Source organism: Podarcis pityusensis, assembly GCF_964106645.2.
Source record: "Podarcis pityusensis genome assembly, chromosome: 10".
Classification (NCBI taxonomy): Eukaryota; Metazoa; Chordata; class Lepidosauria; order Squamata; family Lacertidae; genus Podarcis; species Podarcis pityusensis.
The window spans coordinates 15,563,267-15,585,761 of record NC_138035.1 but is presented as its reverse complement, the minus strand read 5'-3'; the positions used below and the strand labels follow the sequence as shown (position 1 = coordinate 15,585,761).

Here is a 22,495-nt window from a genome sequence, read left to right as displayed (position 1 = left end):
GGAAGCCACATGCTTTGAATGAATCAGACTGTACGGTCAGGTTGCAATTCTGCAACGCTTTCCTCGGGTTTATGAGCGCACGGGTAGATTGTGCTGTAATCAATCCATCAGATGCTTCCGGCTGGACTTTGATACTGCTCCTAAATCCGTCTGTTTGCCCAGCAGTAATGTTCGCCTTCTCCAGAAACAAGGCGCAGCGGCTCCTACATGAGAAATGTTCCCACCTTCCCGGAATGCTGCGCTATCTCTCGCGCACACATGCAGCACGGTGCTCAACGGTACTTAGTTTTCGCCCCCTCCGGAACCGTGGCAGAGCATCGCAGCCTTTGACGCAAACACCCCAAATGACTCGGCTGCCCATTGACTGCCACCGACGCTCGGGAGGTGGGGGGTGGAGAAAGAAAAATCCAAAAAAGAAAATAAAAAGGAGGCTAGTATAAATACGATAATTCACTTTCTCACATTTTGCTATGGCTCATTGACTAGCGCCAAAGCGCGTGCATGCGGGGGGGGGGCGACGACACCAGTGTGCGGACGACGTGGCCTCACTTATGTGTAGAGATTGCGTGCGGGTGTGAGTGAGATAGTTAACGATCCCTTAAAAATAAGCATTAAAACACCCCCCCACACACCAAGCCCCTCTTCGCCCTTCCATGAGTTTTTTAAACAACACGGGAGCGCGTAACTTCCGCTGGTCGCCTATAGGAGGCGCGCTGTTGGGTTTCCCCCTCCCCACTTTAAGTTCAAGGCGGGGTTAAAGAATCCACGGTGGGCGGGGCTTCGCGGCGCGCGTTCGCGAGGCACTGAGTCGGCTCCGGAAGGCGGGAGGGAGAAGAGCTGAAGGGGAGAAATCGAGGAGGAGGAGGAGCGTGGCAGGAGAGCTCGGTGCTGATTGGCGGCTGATAAGCCCTCCCTCCCATGGGCTTCTCTCCTCCTCCTCCTCTCCCCCCCCCCGCCTTTCCCCAACTGTCTTTTCTCACTCACTCCAAGCTCGCGCCGCTGTCCAGGTGTTTTCCGCTGGCTCGCTCGCGGAGGCGCGCGCGCGGCGGCGGCGGCTGTGTTGACGGCGGCGGAGGCGCGCCGCGCTCCCTCCCTCCCCCGCCCATTCCCACTGCCTCGCGCTCTTTCCTCCCCGTGCCCGCGCGCGCGCGCCGCTTTCGCCCCGGCTGCTGCTGCCGCCGCTACTGCCGCCGCCGCCGCCACCGCCTCCTCCGCCGCGCTCGGACATGGCGGCGGACCTGAGCGCGGAGCGGCTGCGCTCGCTGCCCGCCTGCTGGAGCTACGGGATCAGCCGCGGCGGCCGCGTCTTCTTCATCAAGTAAGCGAGCGAGCGAGCGAGGCGGGAGCAGTGGCGGCGAGGGACGCGAGGCGGGAAAGGAGGGATGCATGACCCTGAGGGGAAGAAGAAGAAGGAGAAGAGGAGAAGAGGAGCGGCTCCGGAGCTGCCCGCCTGCCCGGGGTGGGGGCGTCGAAGGCGGCTGTGTGGCGGCGGCGGCGGCGCTGCTGAGGCGACCGGGGTGGTTCTGAGGGAGGGTCGTCGTGGTCGCCTTTAGGGTCCGGCCGGGGTCGGGTCACCGCCGCGCGCTCCTGCTCCTCCTCTCACGCGCCGCCCTGTGTTTTCTCCCCTTAGCGAGGAAGCCAAGAGCACGACCTGGCTGCACCCGCTGACGGGAGAGGCGGCGATCACCGGGCACCGCCGCAGCCCAGGTAAGGAAAGAAAAAATACGAAACAGCGCAGCCCGCTCGGAAGCGGCGCTAACCCCACTTTCTCCCTCCCTTCCTCTCTCTCTCTTTCCCTCTCCCTCTCTTCTCTGTGTGTCATTCTTTTCAGCCCCCCCCTCCCGTGTCCTCACAAGCCCTCCGTGGAAAAGAGTGTAGAGATATCTTTGCAGGGAAGGTGGAATAGACTGAGGAAAGAAACAGGTGGAGGTGGGTTTCTCGATTTCCCTCCCCGACTTACCTGCCTAGCCCTTCTTTTCTTGCTCTCCTCTCACATGCTGTTTTTCTCCTACACACAGACACACAGCCCCTCTCTCACACCCTGCTCCTCCTCACGTGCTTAAAACCTTCTTGTGGACTTGAAAGCTGACACTGAGTCACTCTCTGTGGCGCTTTCCTCCTCCTTTAAACATTTTGCCTGGAGGTGCTGTCAACTCCTCTCTCCATGTTTAAAAACCCTTCAACTTGGGCGAGGTGGGCTCTTCATACAAAAGCACCACAGTGAATCACCCCAATTCCCCCACGCCTGTAAATCCATCTCTTGTCCTTGGGGGGAAACTTCATACCACTTCTTGTCCCCCCTCCAAATAGAGCCACCACTGAGTCACACTTGCCACATTTTAATCCCTCCAATTTGTGGGGGGCTTCATATAAAACCACACACACATTTGAGCTTTACCTCACTCAATCCCTTCAATTTGGCATTGCAGACCCTCTTCATATATGCCTGTATCTGCTACCTCTTGGACCACAGTTCCGATCTTGACTCAGCCTCTGTCACTGGGTTTTCCTCTACATGTGCTTAAAAATCACTAAACTCTTACAGAACGTCTTGGCTCAGTTTTCTTCTTGCTTCCAACCATAATCCAGTTTGACTTGTCTGTACCCCTCATTAACTTTACTTAACCTTTTTTTCTTCTTTTGCTGTTGACTGGAGCTTTTGTCCTCACCTTCCTTGGGGAGGGGCAAAATGACAACTCATGCTCAGTGATCACTCATCTCCCCTCCCCCGTTCTTTAATAGGCCCTTTTCTGTCTCCCTGTAACCCATCTCTTTGCTCAACTGCTTCCCCATCTAATTACTCCATTCATTTACTACATGTTTCCAAAGTAGAGAGAGAATTCTCTTTCACCAAAATGCTTTGGCTTCACATTCAAATTCAGGCCACAAGCCTGGTACTAATAATTTGTTCTTCTTCCTCCACAAAAAACTCCTAATGACCGCAATGTCCCACCATTGAAGGGCACTATTTTATGCTTCAAAATCTCTTAACTCCCTCCCTCCCTTTTCAATGACCACTTGAAAGGAGTGTACAGGTATACTATCCCACACCCTTTGAACGAAAACTAAAACCAGCTGTGTCCCCATTCTCCATGTACCTGCCATTTCAGTCTTTTGTGTTTTCACAGCATCTTTTGAGCTAGTTGTCTCTGACCCTCACTTTGTACACATTATCCTACTGCTCTACTGTAACTTTCCTTCCAGTGAGCCTTATAGTCTGCATTCTCAAAACTAACTGATCTCTCAGTTATTTCCTGCCACCCCCTCCCCATGGGCCCTCTGTCTCTTCAATGACATTTCCTTAATTCCTAAATCTTCTGTTGATAGCCCAGCCTCTAGTCTAGGAAGTAAGGAGTGCACAGTTCAGGCTAACTTTGTTTGAAGCTGGTCTATAGTGTGACTGCAAAGTACAGATTTCACATCCAGTGTGAAAATGGCTGTCTTCTGCTTTTCTGGCTTGGATGAACATATTAACTCTTGGTGGGAAATGACACACAAGAGGCTCAAATGCCCTTAAGTGAAATGTGTGACACTCCTCAATAATTTTAACTCCAGCAACTCTACTTTTCCTAAGAACTGACTCGTAAACATCGTCTTTGTCCGGCTCACCTCTATTAGCGTACTGCCATGCCATCCTAGTTAATTAAATTGCACTGATTCACAATACCAATTAACCCTTAATCTCACCCACCCCTAATTAGGCAGTTTTCTTTGCTATATTTCCCATTGGCCTTCCAGTCCTTCATTATCTTTTACTCCTACGCAGTATTTATTCTCAAATGTCCAGTTTACTAATTGCCTTATTCACCCCCCCAAGTATATCTTCTTCGCTGACTTGTTAGCCATTGGCTATCCCTTACTGTTATTATCCTCATCTGTCATTCTGCTGTGCAAATTCTCTTTAGTAACCAACCCCATAATCCTTCTCTCTTCTTTGGGAGACTAAACCCATACTAATCTTTTCCCACTTGGCTCCTGGATTTCAGCTTCTGAATTGCTATCCCTGCCCTTGCTCAGCTAACCTCACATCTGTTTTCTTATCAACTTAGTTGTGTTCCTCCAAAATCTAGCTACTACCCTGCTAAGCTGCAGAGAAATCAGCAGCTCTCTTAATGCATCTTCTTCAGTGGCCACATCTCCACCCACTGGACAAGCTTTCTGAACTGCTTTAAGATCTTTAACATAGCCAGATGAAACTTTAGCAAGAAGCTGTTTCTCCCTTGTCTTGCTTCTTGGATCTATTCCTACTCTGTTTGTGCTGCCCTATTCTGTTCTGCAAGTAGATAAAACAAATATAGACATTTATAAACACTTTGTGCAGTATGGCTGTAGGGAAATGTTTATTTTCCTCAATTAAGGGACAGGTAATTATTCAGTATGATCCTGTGACAGTTGCCTAGCCATTCAGAGTATCTGAATGCATTGTAGGCTAATGGGAGGGAAATCATATTTAGCCAGCAGCACCGAAGTGCAGGTTAAATAATGAATCTCTCTGCAATGGTGAAATGTTCTCCGCAGTTAAAGTGTTACAAAAGTCTGCTATCAAAAATGAAATAATTGTACAAGCTTTCAGTTGTCTTGGTTGATGTATACATGCTCTTCTACCTTTTTGTCTGCCTTTTATATTATAACTGCTATGCTTCTTGAAAGTAGCTCACAGCCAATGGATTCCTCTTCTGCACTCTCTTACAGTCGCACAGTCTGTATGCTTAAAGCTTCCTCCCTGAGCAGAACACAAAATCACCTGCTCATAGCTTTTCAGCATCATGATCTCTAGAGCTTGGCATCTAATGATGACTGCTTTGTGAAATTCATAGATAGCACTCAGGTGCATTCACCTAGAAACATTCCCTCTCAATCTAGGATAAGAGAGTGGGTGGGGAATGGTGGGACTGAGAAAGTGGGGGCAGGAGCTTGAGGAATAACTGGGGAGGAGAGCAAGGTAGAATTTGTCTCCTTTGCCATTTGTTTCTCTGGAGAAGAGTAGCAGCAGAAAGAGGAAGAGGGATTGGCTGGAAAAGGGATTTAAGGCAAAGCTTCCAGCTTTTCTACCTGCTGGCATAGTACACTGGCTGTTGAGAGGTGGGTATTTAGAAATGCAGTTTTTGTTTTTCATTGGTGTAAATACCTGTTGTAGGGAAAAAGGAAAGAGAGGGCAGCCTGGAGACGTTCAATTGGTACATCTTGTTTGCATGTTTCTTATTCACACATTACATTGCTCTTTTGTCTTTACTGCATGTGACCTGGGAGAAATTTTGGAGGAGAGGTTCTTGTGTTCTGTTTATCACCCTTCCTAGTCATATTTGTGAGGAATGTCTTAGAATAGTTTATTTGGAGGTCAATGTTGAATGTAGTTGCATTTCACACTTGGCATTAAGTGATGTATGTTCTCCCACTGTGTTTAAGCTTTTTCTCTCTGATCACATTTAGAATATATTCTGTTTCCACCATGCACATTGTTACTCTGCTTCATCAATTTGCCAGTTATGCCAAAACATGTTAGCAACTTCCATGAAAAGTCAGGTTTTTTTTGTTGGCTTTTTAGGTAATGAACCAAACTTATTTTTTGGCAAATGGAATGCTTCATACTGCTGGCATGGTGAATTCCGAATAGTCTTATGATAATATTTGGATAACTGATCGTACTAATATACCAACCAGACCTGCTGTTCTTTTTCTTGCATGGGAATGAATGTGGAAAGCTTTTTTACTCTAGCTTGTGTAATATTCCCTGATACAAGTTTGCTGTAACTACTGCTTGAAATGCCTCATATTGGCATAAAATATTTCTCCAAAAGATTGTATCTCCTATAAACATTTTGGTTACTAGACTGGTGTTGTTCTGTTTCATGCTATGTACTGCAGCTTAAAAAAGACAGGTGTTACATATCGCAATAAGCAAAGCCAGATGTATTAAGGCAACAAAGGAAAATACAGTACTCTTGGCTAAGTGATTATTTTAGGCAGTGAAGCTTATGATTAAAAAAGCATACTGTTTTAGTAGTCTAGTTTTTTTCTCTGGTTTTGCATTTTTCTAGTGGAAGAAGAGGACAAGCTTTGATTTTGATTCCTCTTCTTAAAAGAGCCTTTAGTGATTGATGCTCCATTGCCGACTAGAGAGAAACACCGTATTTCTCTTCCTCTGCCACTGGATTAGTAGTGAGAATAAATTCTCTATAGTATTGTCTGGTCTATGAACACTTGCAAACTCAACTTGAAGATATGGCAAGATGATGTAACTATGCTGTCATAACAAATAGCTTCTGTTGTGATTCTTACCCAGCTACCATTTTGGAAGTTCGTGACTTAGAGTGCAATCTTGTTCTCAGAGTGACTTGTGTTCAAATATGTTACAGCTGATAGTTACATGACTGCAAGTAGTGTCTAAAGTAATATGTGCATCTAAACTAGTACTGATGTATGTTACTGATGCTAGACAAAACTCCACGTGATGGAATATAAGACAAAGTCTAATATACAAATAGTTTCAGGAATATTTGTCTAAGAGACCAATCCAAGCACAACATCTGTTGGGATGGGTGAATTAGGATCAAGTGGATCTTATTCTCAGCCAGACTGTGCTGGTGTAAGTCCCTCACCCTAGCCCACCCACATCTAAGCTGGTTGATCCCAAACCAGTGTATTTTACACAAGGGATGCAGGTGGTGCTGTGGTCTAAACCACTGAGCCTCTTGGGTTTGCTGATCAGAAGGTTGGCGGTTTGAATCCGTGCGATGGGGTGAGCTCCCGTTGCTTTGTCCCAGCTTCTGCCAACCTAGCAGTTCAAAAGCATGTCAGTGCAAGTAGATAAATAGATACCGCTGTGGCGGGAAGGTAAATGGCGTTTCCGTGTGCTCTGGTTTCCATCACAGTGTTCTGCTGCACCAGAAGCGGTTTAGTCATGCTGGCCACATGACCCGGAAAGCTGTCTGGGGACAAACGCCCGGCTCCCTTGGCCTGAAAGCAAGATGAGCGCTGAACCCCATAATTGCCTTTGACTGGAATTAACTGTCCAGGGGTCTTTTACCGTACCTTACTTTACACCAGCATAAACCCTGAAAAATTAGCATGCTGGAGGAGTGGTGTGGGTGGAACTAGGTGGGGAGAGGTATAAATTAGATCCTAACTATGTTCAGCTGTGTCATATGACCTGCAAGCCAATGGAATTTACACCAGCAAAACAGTGGTACAGTCATACCTCAGGTTAAAGTAGCTTTGGGTTGAGCGTTTTCAGGTTGTGCTCCGCAGCGACGTGGAAGTAACAGAGCGCTCAAAATGACGCCATGCGCAGACGCAGCAAATTGCGACCTGCGCACACACAGACGCGGGTTGCGTGTGCTTCAGGATGTGAACGGGGCTCCGGAACGGATCCCATTCGCATCCAGAGGTATCACTGTATATATAAAATTCTATTTTAAAGACTTGTTTTCCCTCTGTCTTATTAAAGCTGGCTCAGTTAGCAGTGGCCCCACTTCTGAGTTTGGATCTAAGATACTTTATGTGGGTGTAAAGCAGAATGGCTTCCCCATACTTATTGGCTGTTTTTTGGAATTTCAACCACTAGTAAGTGTACAGATAAAAGCATAGATTAAAATTGCACTTGGTTACATTCAACTGGTTCTGTCATGTGATCAAATGCTCTTTGTATTGCTTCTTAGACCTACCCACAGGCTGGGAAGAGGCCTATACATTTGAAGGTGCAAGATACTACATAAAGTAAGTAAGATTCTACATTTAAATACATTATGGAATATGCTGCTGAATCTCCGTATGGTCGTATGTCCTCTTATGGAATTATATGCTGTGCACATTGAGAGTAGTGAAATGGCTATATGCATATGTGAAAGTATCCTGTAGAATGGGATTTTGGAATGTTAATGGCATAATTGTATGATAAAGATTTCAAGGAGGGTAGACTGGCATTTGTGACATCGTGTCTTTTTATTTTTGCAGTGATCCTCTGAGGTAGAGTAGACTGTGAAATAGCAACTTGTCCGAGGCCACTTATGCATGCATCTCATGTTCGTAATGCTCCATAGCTGTGTGGGAACCTGATTTCACATCAAAACTTAACACTCTCACTCCTACATACCACTTAGATCATTACTCCACTTTTAAATATATTAACATATATTGCTTACACCAAGCCATGCTTAATTCTATTTTAAACTTTCTATTTGCCAGAGGTTTCATTGTCTTTTGTTGTGATTTATACAGCTGGGGCCCTAGCTTTCAGGGATTTATAATGTTTAAAGTATTTTGAATATTCTAGATGAAAGTTGTACCCCCAAACAAAGTTAGCCTTCAAAAAAAGACAGGATAATTGTGTGGTTACTATGCGGTCGTGTTATGCTTCAGTAAACTGTGTTGAAAAATATTGGGTTGAACCCAAAAGTGTCTTCTGCTTGCAGAAGGTATCTGCTGTTCACAAAAGTGCTGTTTTTAAATATTTCATTGGAAAGATGTACAAGAAAAAAGAAACTTTATCCAAATATGTTGTTACACAAGCAGAAGCATGAGACCCATCATAGACCTTCCTATTATCACAGTTGGAACATGTTTTCCTTCCACTCACAGTTCAGTGTTTAACATCTGCTGCAGCAGAAAGATTTCCTTGCTACCAAAACCGTATTCAAAAGCATTTGGAGTTTTAGGGGGCTTTAAATCTTGTCTGGCTTAATTTGATCTACACCTCGCATTTTACAGCATGCCTCCAAGTGATAAAGTTTTTCCCACGGATCATTATATGTTTTGAGTTGTTCAGTTGGTTTGATGGGTAATATAGCTAGATATTTATGGATGAGGAAATACTTTAAAATCCCTGTCCTTGTCTGTTGCTTGTCTTAGCTCTTTAGTATGCTGCACACGTTCAAGCCACGCCTTGACCAATTTTCTAGAGCCATTTCAATTGACATTTAACCCCAGCTTTGGCATGGAAAATGCTTTGGAATGATGACCTGTGTCAGGAGAGACGCGGGGCCCTGTTAATTCTCCTTAATCTCTCAGTAGCTTTCGATACCACTGGCCATGGTATCCTTCTGGAGTGGCTACCTGAGTTGGGGTGAGCGGCAGCACTTTGCTGTGGTTACAGATCAACTCGGATGGTTGTTTCCACAGGCTGATGCTTGGGGAGTGCTGTTCAGGCCCAGGGAGCCTTCATTGTGTGTTTCTGCAGGGTTAGGTTTTATCTTGTATGCGATTTAACAGCTATACGAAACCGCTTAGTGGAGTCATCTGGAGTCCTGGAGTACATTGTCAGCAAGATAGTCTGAGGTCATGACATCAGCCCTGGCCCGACTTCATTGGCTACCAGTTAGTTTCTGGGCCCAATTCAGAATGCTGGTTTTGAGCTTTAAATTCTTCTCTCCATATGAACCAACTTGGACCTTGTGATTGTTATCTGAGGCCCTTCTTCATGTGCCCCTTCTTTGGGATGTCTAGATAGTGGCAGCATGAGAACAGGCCATTTCTGTGGTGGCTTCCTGCTTGTGGAATGTCGCTTCCAGAGAAGCTTCCCTGGTGCCATCATTACATAGCTTTCTCTGCTACATTTGCATTTCTTTTTTTTTTTTTTTTTGCCAGACCTTTGGCTCTTATTAATCTGTGGCTTTCTTCTGGAATGTTTGATTCCTGTCCCCCCCCCCCCTTTTTAAAAAAAGATTGTATTGTAGATTGTTATTTGTTTTTCTTTCATGTCTGTTTAAATTTAAGTTGCTTTGAATTACCTTAGTAAAAAAAGCATGCAATAATTTTTAATAACAACAATAACAATGATAATGCTGCATGTTGCCTTATCTGCCTTTCACCCTGGGGAGACAGGCTTGCAATAATAGCAGAGAACAGGTCTTGTGAGGACTCTGGGAAAAGATTCTGTGTGGTGTTCAGTTTTACCACCTTGGTTGGGAAGAAACATCCATTAAATTTGACTCGAAGCATAAAGACTGTGGCTCAGTGCAGGGCACATGCTTTGCATGCAGAAGGTCCCATGTTCAATTTTTGGCATCTCCAAGTAGAATTGGGAAGAGACTGCCTATTGACTGACAGGAGTTTGAGGTTTTCAGTGTAGATGGTATTGAACTAGAGTGACCAGTGGTCTGACTTGGTGTAGAACAGCTTCCCATGTTTTTTATTTATTTAAAAAGAATATTTATGACTAGGAAGATGAGGTAAGAAGCTATAAATGTTCGGCTTTTGTTTCAAGTCTTGCGTGGAAGATAGTATTTGCAAAGCCTTGGGGTAAATCATAGCTAGCGTGCATTCATGTAGTCCCACTAATATCGTTAACTTTACAATGATTGAGTGCCACAGAGGCTGCAATTCTAACATTCATATGTTTGAACCATTGAAATCCATGGAGCTTATCTTGAAGTAATGCTTGCAGGATTGGAGTATTGTGCATAAAAGTCATTTTGTAGTCGAGACTCTCTCACTTTCTCTTGAGAGTTAGATGTTCAAAACCATATTTGAGTGCTTACTAATTTCTGCCTTCATTGTGACACCAGGAGAGAGGAAGTGATGTTCCTTCAAGGCAGTTTTACACATGTTTCTAAAGGTCTTCTAATGGTTAAAATGCAGGGTTACATGTTTAAGTACCTGAGTCTGGTTCTCATTGCTATTCTGTCCTTTTCCCTGTATCTTAACAAGTGTGGGCTTGGCAAGAGAATAGTTTTTTCAACAATGCAAATGTAATCTGAGGCTGTAGTCCTGTGCACGATTACAATTTCCAATGGTGTGACTTGCATATGAGTAAATATGCATAGGATTGTGCTGTAAATTACAGAATGCATCCTATTTTCCCCTATTTATAGTTATGTTATTAACAAACACTCCTGTTTTCCTATATGCACTGTTCTACTTCTGTACAGTTCTTATATGATGTAAAGCTTTAGCATCGACCATGCTATCCTTCTGGTGTGGCTGTCTAAGTAAGGGGTGGCTGGCACATCTTTGCAATGGTTCAGGTGGCATGGAGTACCTTCCATCAGCTTGGGCGAGTGGCCCAGTTGTGCCCCTATCTGGACAGGGATAACTTAACTTCTGTTGTCTATGCTCTAGTACCCTCGAGATTAGATTACCGTAATGTGTTAAATGTAGGGCTGCCTCTGAAGACTGTTTGGAAACTTTAGTTGGTGCAAACATCAGTGGTTAGGCTGCTCACTGCGACAAGGCAGTTTGAGCATATTGCACCAATTCTGGCCTGACTGCACTGACTGTCGGTTAGTTTCTGGGCCCAATTCAAAGTGCTGGTTTTGACCTATAAAGCCTTAAACAGGTCAGGTATGCAATGCTCAAAGGACTGCCTCTCACTGTATTAATCAACCCCATATGAGGCTCACTTGGTGCCTTTGTTACATATCTTTAGGCACCAGGCGAAAACATTTCTCTATAACCAGGCCTTTAGCTGATTAACCTTCTATGGCCTTTAAATGTATTTGTGGGAGGGAGGCTATTGGTTTGTTTTTGTTTTATTATGTATTTTGTGTTCTCATTTTGTATTTTTATGTTGTGAACTGTCATGTGATCTTTTGATGAAGGGCGGTATACAAATTTAATTTTAAAAAGTGCTTTTACTCCTGAAAATAATTTTTTTTAATCATTTCATCTTACAGCTTTTGTGGCATGTTAAGTACAGGATGTTATCAGAACTGCTAATTGAAAGTCGTGTTGCTGATAGTACTTGAACATCAACTTGTTCTGTTGTCATTGAAATAATTATCTAAATATTGTTCCAAAGCTCAGAAAAGCATATGTTCCCCTTCTCTGCAGCACTCTTGGCAAACATGGGAATAGGGTTCTGTATGAATCTGCCTGAAAAATATGCATGTTTTGGAGAGTGCATTGTGTTTGCAATATACTATTGCCATATGAATAGCAAAACTTCACTACTGTACCACGTTAGGCTGACAGTTTATCCACTTTTGTTGGTGACATGTTCTTCATAGACAGGTGCAAGAATGTTCTAATAGCTGGATTTGAGATAATATCTCTCGACAAGAGCTCCCCTTAATCCTTACTAGTTGAAGATTGATTTTTGCTCTGCAGCATGAATATTCAGATTCTTTATTAAATTGTAAGGGCACTTCTATGGTTTATCAAAGATGGAAGTTTACATTGGCATTAACTAATTGGGATCCTTTTCTCTCCAAGCAGCAGTCTTAACTGTGGCCTGATTTTTACTGTTATATAGCGATGATGACAGCTTCTCCCCCTTCCCAAGCTACACTATTCTGGATCTCAGGCCATACTACTTTCCACATATGTTGTCCACTGTACTGGGACTTAACACTTTCCACGTATATTTTCCATGAGGCATGAATAATTTGGTTAACGTTCCAACTATGAAAGTTGCATAGGTACAGCTTGTTATGGGGGCTCATATTACTTAACTATTTTAGATACGAAAAGGGTAAGATTGTGAACCAGGCCTTCCACCCTGCTCAGCCACTTCCTAGACACACAACCACAAAAGCAGACAAGGGCCTTCCAGGGACCCTGCCCATGACATGCCTCCTATCCTGCCCCCTGCAACATATGCAGGGATCCCAGCCTTATAACCCTGGAAGGGACCCTATGCAAAACTATGGCCAAGGGGAAAATACATGCTCACAAACTCACTCATGTACTCCATCTTCCCTGGCGAAAAAGATTAGTTGGATTTCTGACTTAGAATACATGCCAATTATTGGATCATTTGTCTGTGGAAAAGCTTCAGAAAAAATACCAATGAACTAAAGCATCAGTCGTCTTAAATCCAGGGAGGCCTTCAAGCCATTTTGGCTTGATGTGAAGTAAACACTTATTAAAAATAGATCATTTGAATCAGAATGCACTCATAGAGCTGAACATAGCTAGTCAAATGTTTATGTATTGAATATTTCAGTGTTGTTCAGCATTTGGGAAGGGGGCATTGCACTGCTGGCAAGTATCTGTGAAAAGGTTATTCACGTGAGCAGTGCCAGAGGAAGGAGATTCCACATATGTGTACCTTGTTGGAAAGGTACTGGAAGGATGATGGAGCACATGGGTAAGAATATTGTTCCCATTTGTGCTCTGTAGGCATTTTCTTATCCATCATGTTCATAGGTGAGCTTGAGAAAGCTGGGGGGTGGTGTGGCAGTTTTAATGGTGGGGCAGTGGTAGTATTATATAAGAGGGACCCCTTTTGCTTGCCACTCTGTGCCTTCCAAAAACTCTACAATTGCCCTCCTTCGAAACGTAGTGATGAGCAATTTGCCGGTAGCCATATAAGTAGTCTAGCTTTCTACAAACTACTGTATTTTCAACGTATCTAAGCCTATGATATTCTTATTGGGGATATAATTAAATATAATAGGCCCTTTCATTCTAAAGTTATTTTTTAGTTTAAATTCATTTATTGGATATGTTTGCTAATAGAACTGTTCACTGCTTTCCTACATGCATTCATTGAATATTTTCCCCCCTCTGGTTGTAATTGTAGCCCATTAGAGGGCTATATGAAAATGTGTGTAAGATTAGGAAACTTGATGACAATATTAAATATAATTTCAACATGCTGGTTGAATGTGAATATTTAATGATTTTGCTTTCAGTGTACATAATACGTTATGCTCATCCATGTTTGAAATCAAGCCTTTGAAAATGTTTTTTGGTGATGCATCTAATAAGTTCTTGGTGTGCTTAATGGGTGTGTTGCTGAGAGTGGTATTGTACTTTTATGGCTTTGATTCAGTAAAACATGCTAGATAATTGAGGTTTTGAGAAAATGAACGTCAAGTATGATTTTTTTTTTTGCAGATATTGGATAAGTGTTTCAAATTATATGTCGACATTTTGACTCGTTTAAGAGGCTATGATTATTCATTGGGCAATTGTTATCCATATTCTTATCTGTTTTCTTCTTGGAGTTTGGTTCTGTGCTAATTACAAATGGGACTTGAGCTCTAAAACACAGACTGGTAAATAGAGTTCTGTTTGCTTTGGGTAATAAGGTTTTGTCTGAAGGTTGTGATAGCATTTTGTGTTTAATGAGCTTAGTGAAGGATTTCAAATTTTATTGTAACTTGGATTAGAAGAAGAATATAAATACTGCAATTCAATAATATGGGTTAAAAGAAAAATCTCCTGCAAAGCCTTAAAGACCAAAACAATAGTATTGGAGACTTAAACATTTTTATTTACAAGATGCTTAAAAAAAAAAAAATTGCGCAAACACACACACACATTCCCTGCAAGGAAACAGATGTTAATTGGCAACAGTGAAGGTCAGACAGAACATGAGTGTTACATTCATGAAAATCTTTGTTTCTAAGTTGTCAGTCTTTTAGCAACCATAAATGACAGGGAGTTTGCAAACGTTGGTTTCATTGGCTTACCTCAATAGTTCATAGCCCTTTTTTCCTTGTTATCATTTTATTTTTCACGGACATTGATGCTCTGTATAGAAAACATGTATCTTGAACCAATTGTATTTAGTTGTGTTTTGGGGTTAACCGGGAGTGACCTAAATCTTGGGTGATGTGTTTGTAGCATTTTCTCTGTGTGATGAGGGTTTTTGTCCCACAAAACTGTACCAGACAGTGTTCCTACATTAAGCTTTTCTCTTAAGGACATGATTTCCCTGTGGCTACCAGGGACACATGTTGTAGCCAGAAAGGAAGAATTGTGGGGAGTGGCAAGTTGGCAGAATAGTGTTAGGGTGTCTACTATTTTTCCCCCTGAGCACCTTTTTTGTAGAGGGTGCAGGAAGATTTTTTTGCTGCTTGTAATCAGTCTATGGGTGGGAGAGTTGCAGTTACGCTGTGGCTGTGTGACTGCAATTGCTATGAAAATAGGCTTTTGGTAAATTTGACGGGTGTTACAATACAAAATCTTCCTAGTATGGCAATACTGCATTTCAAATCATGATCTACTCTCACTTATAATAATATTGAAAAGGTTTCATTGACGTTGTGGTTTTAACTCTTGCATTGACTTCAAACTTAAAATGCTTCATCTATAGCATTGGACATGTGGGCTGAGATCTCAGCTGAGCTTTCAAGTTGCTATATTGTCCCACAATTCCCTGTTTGAGTTCAAGGAAAGTGAACTGTCTGGAATGACTTTTGCATGCCTGGCACCATATAGAGTTTGGAAACAGAATTAACCTGTCTCTTGTGGTTGAGGTGCAGCATATGGTGGAGCAGGTGCCACTAGAGCCATAGTGGCATCATAATGATATTTCTTCTGTATTTTAACTTGTATGCTGTTTTGGGTTCTCCTTTTTCAACTTATTACTGCCCTGAACAAATACATAAACAAATTTCCCATCCTGATCACTCTCATAGTGGCATATGTTGTTCCACAAAGGGGAAAGAGGTCAGACATTTTGAGAAATGCTGAAAAGTTGGTAGCACGTCAAAGAAAAAGAAAGATGAAGTAAGTATAAAGGGATTGGGGATGAAGACATAACTTTTGATGGATGCAATAATAGAATAATGAATGGTATAGTTTTTGTAAAATATGCAGGGATTTATGATATGTAAAATGAACCATGGAAAGAAAGGAAGGGAACACATTGATATCTTAAGGATGTAAAACGAGTATTTTAAATTGTAAAACAGAAAATTCAATAAAAATTCAATAAAAAAGACATGGCTTCATCTTACTCCTACCTTGGGGTATAGGGTGGCATATAAATAATAATAATAATAATAATAATAATAATAATAATAATAATAGAATAATAATAATAAATGAATGAATAAATAAAAATAAGAAATATATTGAAGGACAGGGTTTATAGTTGGAGATGTTGTGTAAATTGGGATGAAGAGTCAAAGGCCAGGTTGGCTAATGTATATTGGTTTAATATTGGCTTTGCTTAACAGACCCATGTTGAGTTTTTCTTTAAGAGGTATTTGGCATTATTAGCTAATGATTTTTTTAATTGAAAAGTAACTTCATAAACTGTTGCTTTTGAATTGTTCACTTAAAAAATTCGAACATAAGGTCAATCTAGTTTATTTCGAGCAAGATAGAAGTTGTTGGCAGCTAAATGAGAAGTTAAGAATAATGTTCCCCCAAACATTTTGAAAGGAAGAATCAGAATCACACCTTAGTACACCATCTTCCGCAATGCATCTAGTTTTCGGGGTGAGAAGAGAAAAGGCATAGGATAATAGTTTGTTTGACCCACATTTACCTATCTTGTTTCTTGCATTCACTTGCAGCTGTCTGCACTTGTGAAATAAGTTGCTAATTAAAACATGGTAGCACCTTTTATTTTCCGAAGGTAGATACATCTTTAGGATGCTTTAATTATGAGCGCTTCTTGTCAATCTATGAGATTGCTATCCTAGATAAGGGTCTTCAACCGCCATAGTAATACAGTATGAAAGTTAATTTACTTGGCTACTTCAGGATACACTTTGTCTCTTTCAAAAGTCCATATTATATCTGTACCTAAATACTGAATTTGTGAAACCCTTTCTTGGATTTCCCTAAGAACTTGTTTATTTTAATCTGGGATGCCTTACTTGTGGATATTGTTAATGTGTAAGAGAAAATGAAGGGGTATAAACATTCAGCAAAAATGCACATCCTGCCTACTTTCTGAGAAACTAGAGACTAACAAGTCATAGTACTAAAACAATATTTTAAATTAAAACAAGCCCTGTTAAGTCCATTCGTAAGAAACATTTAAAAATCCTCTCCAGTAATAAATCCAATAGTGAAGCCTAAATCCAACAGTGAAGCGAAGACAGAAAAAGAATAAGCTGAAGACCCTTTTGAAAAGCCATGTATTTACTACTTGTCTGAAATCATATGGTGGCAGGGTCTGACATGCCTCCCTTGGCAAGGCATTTGAGAGAGTGGGTGCCACCACAGAGAATGCTCTGGTTGTCATCAACTGTGTCTCATGAGGTCAAGACATCTAGAAGAGGGTCTGAGATGATGGTTGGAACATGGGTGGGGTGGGGGTGGGGAGTATGAAAGAAGACTGTTCTTAAATTGCCCAGGTCCCAGGATTAACCACCCTGCAGTATTCCTGTTTTTTGTTAATTAAGCCACGCCTTGTTCTGCCCCCCTCAAATCATTCACATGTATAGAACAGTGATTCAGCCTTTCAGTTGCCTTTCTAGGATAGTTAGAAATGAGACAATGAGTTGATATAAAATAATAATAATAATAATAATAATAATAATTTATTTATTTATTATTTATACCCTGCTCATCTGGCTGGGTTTCCCCAGCCACTCTGGGCAGCTCCCAATCGAATTTTAAAAACACAATACAGCATTAAACATTAAAAACTTCCCTAAACAGGGCTGTCTTCAGATGCTTTTTAAAAGTAGGAAATAATAATTATAATTATATATAATTATATAAGGTATTAGTATTAGTAAGCCATCAATGTATGGACAACTGCATAGTTCTAATCTCTGCATGAACTCCCCCAGTGGCTTCATGTTGATATTAAGTAGTATGGGGAACAAGATCGAAACTTGCAGTATTCTTTAGGCCAGTTTCAAATGGGAAGAGGAGCAGCTTGCTTTGCTTTGCTTGCTATTTTATTTTATTTTACTGCCAAGATCACAGTAAAATACAAGAATATATAAATACAAAATGAGAACACAAAATACATAATAAAACAAAAACAAACTGGTAATCCCCTACCCACAAACACAATTAAAGGCTATAGAATGTTAATCAGCCAAAGGCCTGGTTATAGAGAAACATTTTTGCCTGGTGCCTAAAGATATGTAATGAAGGCACCTGGTGAGCCTCCCTGGGGAGAGCATTCCACAAACGGGGAGCCACTGCAGAAAAGGCCTGTTCTGATGCTGTCACCTTCAGGCCTCTCAAGAAGGGCCTCAGATTATGAATGCAGGGTCAAGGTTGGTTCATATGGGGAGAAGCGACCCTTAAGGCATTGTGGTCCTGAGCTGTTTAAGGCTTTACAGGTCAAAATCAGCATTGGGCCTGGAAACTAATTGGCAGCCAGGCCTCCACCTATCCCTGTCCAGATAGGGCTCAGCTGGGCCACCAGCCAAAGGTGATGAAAGGCACTCGGTGCCACTGAGTCCACCTGAGCCTCAGGCAAGGGATTCAGACGTAACCCCATCAAGAGCAGGCATCTGCCCATTTATCTGGTATAGGGAACCACCCACTAACAGTACCTCAGTCTTATCTAGATTGACCTTTAGTTTGTTGGCTTTCGTCTAGTCCATTATCCAGGCAAGACAGCAGTCCAGCACCTCCACTGCCACACCTGCAAAAGTAAAGGAGAAGCAGAGCTGTGTGTCATCAGTATATTGCTGACAACGTACCGGTACTCTAAAACTAGCATCACCTTTTGGGTCTCATTTTTCAGATATGAGTCAAGCTACTTCAACATTGTGCTCCAATTCCTGTCATTTCAAGATGGCCCTTCACTACACAACTGTTTTGAGGACCAAAAATTACCGTATTTTTCGCTCTATTGGACGCAGTTTTTCCCCTCGAAAAATTGAGGGGAAATGCGTGTGCGTCCTATGGAACAAATGCAGGCTTGTTCCATAGCCGCGCGCAACCCCTCTGGCAGGGAGAGGCTGCACGGGGCTATGGCTTCTTTAGCTCCACGCAGCCTCTCCCGGCAGGGAGAGATTGCGCGGGGCTAAAGAGGAAGCCAAAGCAGCGAGCGGGATTCATCCCGCTGGCTGCCTTGGCTTGTGACATAGCTGCACGCAACCCCTCCAGCAGGGAGAAGCTGCACGGGGCTATGGCTTCTTTAGCTCCACGCAGCCTCTCCCGGCAGGGAGAGATTGCGTGGGGCTAAAGAGGAAGCCAAAGCAGCGAGCGGGATCCATCCCGCTGGCTGCCTTGGCTTGTTCCATAGCCGCGCGCAACCCCTCCGGCAGGGAGAAGTTGTGTGCAGCCTGTACGCTGCTCTTTGGGGCTGGGGGGGAAAAATATTTTTTTTATTGATTTCCCCGTCTAAAAACTAGGTGCGCCCTATGGTCCGGTGCGCCCTATGGTGCGAAAAATACGGTAATAGTTCTTCATAGCCATAGAAAGCTCTGCTGGACAGCACTGGTGAAGAAGTAGGACTTCTTTGCCACCATTGCTACATTTGCACACTAAATGAAAGAACGTACCAGTACTTGAGTATTATTTGTGAAGAAGCCTCATACTGCCTTACCTTTGAGTTTGGATATCTGTAGTTGCCCTTGCTTCCCTCAATTTTAGATCATACTGTGGAAATATTTTACATGGAGAATATGCTAAATCATTTTCTTTGACCTTTCTGGTGTGTGTAAAAAGTAATATAGTATTGGGTGTAATCATCCATAATATGAAAACTAAACTCTACTCTATATAGCCAATTAAATTAATTTAAAGCTGCTTAATGTTATGAGACTGAAATTAAATTGGATTAATTGGGAAGATGCTTAAGGCACTAAAGCCAATTAATAATCTCACTTAATTTTTAAATTGCTCCATAGTTTTTCCAAGGCTGATGTTTCATTCCCAGCCTTAGTTTTAATTGTTTATTGAGTTTCTAGAAGAAGCAGATGAGTTAAGCATGGCTTCTGTTCAGAAGCTGTCACTGGGAAGTGGTTTATTTCATACTATTTGAGTTTTGGTATCTAATGCTTAAGTGAGAAGAAAATGCTGTGATCAGACATGCTGTGATAAACAAGGCTTGATGTTGTGAGTGCTGCAAGGAATTTTCAGCCTATAACAACAACTGTGGGACAAACTAGGATTGTTGTTGTTTTTACAGACACCTGCATATCAGAAATTAATTAAAAAGTGAACAAGCAAGCACAGGAACTTTTTCATGGAAAGAAGAAAACAATATGTTGATTTTAAAGGCTCATAAAACTTCCCTACTATCTGTTACTGTGATGGAATTTACTTGTGTTCTGTTTATGGCTTGCTGAATTTGATCAAAGACTAGATACAGTATACAGTGAGGTAGTCATTTTTCTGTATACATCAGCAGTATGCTGGTTATTCTAGCTCTCCTTGTTCATCAAATTAGCTGTGTTATCATCAAACCTGAGGCAGTATATTGTGGAATAGACAGGCTGAGCTGTCATATCAGGTGTGTTCCTGCGTGGGAGGATACCAGTGGAATTCTGATTTGTGAGTTTTTGTTTGATACAGCTAAATCCCCACAATCTGAACTGCTATGATTCGTGCTTGGATGCTACCCAGCATCCAAGGAATGACTATTTGAATATAATTACTTGTGTGCAGCCATCCTGGAATGTGATTATCTCTCCTGTTTCTTCTTTACGTTTGGATTTGATTTCCTGGATTTCCCTCTATTTTGTTCCACCGCAGAACAATTGGGAATATAGGTTTTTGGGAGGGTTGCAGATTTTAAGATCAAGCACTGCACTGGTCCACTTTAAGAAGTAGTTTGGTTCCAGAAAACAAAATCTTAGTATGCTCAACTTTACAGGGGATGTCCTTAATTGAACAATCAAAAAGTTGTGCTAGAACAGTAAATATGAATGGTGTTGCTTTATGAGCACTGTTAAACATTGTTTTGGCAATTAGATGTTTTTATTGCAGGAAAAACCATGGATAAATTGTCCTTTTAAATATTTTGGGACAAGCCATCCAGAATTTACAAATGTTAGTATCGTAGCAGTGTATTCTAAGTCACTGTTTCACAATATGGATTGGACTCTTCCTTGAAGGACACAAGAGACTATAATAATGAGGAATGAAGGATTTTACTTATTTATTATTTATCAGATTTGTATACTGCTTGTCATCTGATATTCACAGGGTGGTCAGCAGTTGTGTATTCTGTAGTTTTGCTGAGGTTGAGTCATTAGTTGAGCCAGCAGTCTTTTCAGTTGATCAGCAGTGCAGGGGGGAGGATTTCCCTTTCTGATTTCCCTTCTGCTGTTTCCATCACTGTGTGGCTCCCTTTCTTGCCCCTCAGACTCCAAGTTAACACATCAAATACAGATAGGTCAGTGGGGGCCCAGTGAAAGCCAACCGCTTTTGATGGGGATTTGTGGTGATGTTGAGAGGAGGGAAGTACAGTGGTACCTCGGTTTATAAACTTAGTCCATTCTGGAAGTCCATTCTTAAACCAAAACCATTCTTAAACTGAGGCGCACTTTTCCCAATGAGGCCTCCCTTCCACCCGTGCCCTTCCACCGTTCGTATTCCCTTCTTAGACCGAGGTAAAGGTCGCAAACTGGTTTTGCGGAGTTCATAAACCAAATAGTTTGTAAACAGGGCTGTTCTTAAACCGAGGTACCACTGTTCTTGGAAAAACCAGTGGCAGCTTTTGCACTCCCTGTGTTGATTTGAAAAATGTAGTGTGCATTCAGAAGGAAAACCAAAGTAAGGAGCTCCATTGAATCTGGAACAACAATCAAGAATACAAATCTTCTGCTTTTTTGTTTATTCACTTAATTAGTTAGGCCAATCTTTACTGTTTGTCATATGGTGTGCAAGTTTTAAAATAAATAAATGGCTGACAGGGTGGTGAAGCTGTATTAGGATGGTGGTGTGAGGAGCTTTAAGCTTTCCCCTCCCCACTACTGTCCCAGATAGAATGGGATGTAACTGGGATTGTGGAGTAGGCAAAGGATTAATGCCACCTACCTTCTCCTTATGCCACAGTCCTAGTGGCTTTCAGACACACCTGTCATTGGCTATTTGTGTGTGTGTTTTTAAAAAATCCCCCATGCTGACTAACCACATAACAAATATTATGTCTTGTTTGGTCCTTGGTTTGCTGTTAACAGTATTGTTGATTTATATTTGGGTTTACAGAAGTACCTAGGGAGGAAGGTGAATTGCATGAGTATTGAATGTTGAAGAGTTTTCAGACTTAAACCTACCGTATTTTTCGCTCTATAAGACGCACCAGACCATAAGACGCACCTAGTTTTTGGAGGAGGAAAACAGGAAAAAATAATATTCTGAATCTCAGAAGCCAAAACAGCAAGAGGGATCTCTGCGCAGTGAAAGAAGCAATCCCTCTTGCTGTTCTGGCTTCTGGGATAGCTGCGCAGCCTGTATTCGCTCCATAAGACGCACACACATTTCCCCTTACTTTTTAGGAGAGAAAAAGTGAATCTTATAGCGCAAAAAATATGGTATTATGTTAATAAGTTACTTTTTGCATCAGTTTTCTTTTTTTATTTTTAGTTTGTGTGTTTTTTAAAAAATCAAGAATTTTTTATTTTAATCATCAAATTTACAATGTGTGAGTGATTATTGCTTGTCCAAATGAAAGGGGCAGGGATGTGTGTTCAGAACTTTTCTCCCCAGATGGGAAAGCAGGGTGGAACTTTCCAAATCTGTGTTGTAGTCCTCTAGTTTAAGGCAGGTTTTTCTATGTGATAGTAGGACCACTGATCATCCATGGAAGCCAAGCTTGTAAGTCTAAGCCAAATGTTACAAGGGCATTTGCCTTCTCCTTCCTCTAGAATACTAATATATATGAATAGCAAGGCTTTTTTTCTGTTTCACAATTGAAAATGCCTAATTGTGCAAAACAGCAAGATGTTTTTTG

General features: G+C 41.9%; 1 protein-coding gene across 23 annotated transcripts in view; it reads left to right on the top strand.

Annotated features, from left to right (window-relative positions):
* Positions 1–1,176: 1,176 nt before the first annotated feature.
* PLEKHA5 (pleckstrin homology domain containing A5) overlaps positions 1,177–22,495 on the top strand; it is a 189,922-nt gene continuing 168,603 nt past the window's right edge. For 17 of the 23 annotated variants that reach the window (XM_081022669.1, XM_081022675.1, XM_081022666.1 and 14 more), the window contains exons 1-3: positions 1,181–1,318; positions 1,631–1,707; positions 7,659–7,716. In XM_081022669.1, coding sequence (XP_080878795.1) covers positions 1,227–1,318; positions 1,631–1,707; positions 7,659–7,716 — 227 coding nt within the window. In that variant the 5' untranslated portion in view covers positions 1,181–1,226. Of the gene's footprint in view, positions 1,319–1,630; positions 1,708–7,658; positions 7,717–22,495 lie in introns of all 23 variants that reach the window. The other 6 variants (XR_013990997.1, XM_081022680.1, XR_013990998.1 and 3 more) reach the window with 3 other exon arrangements.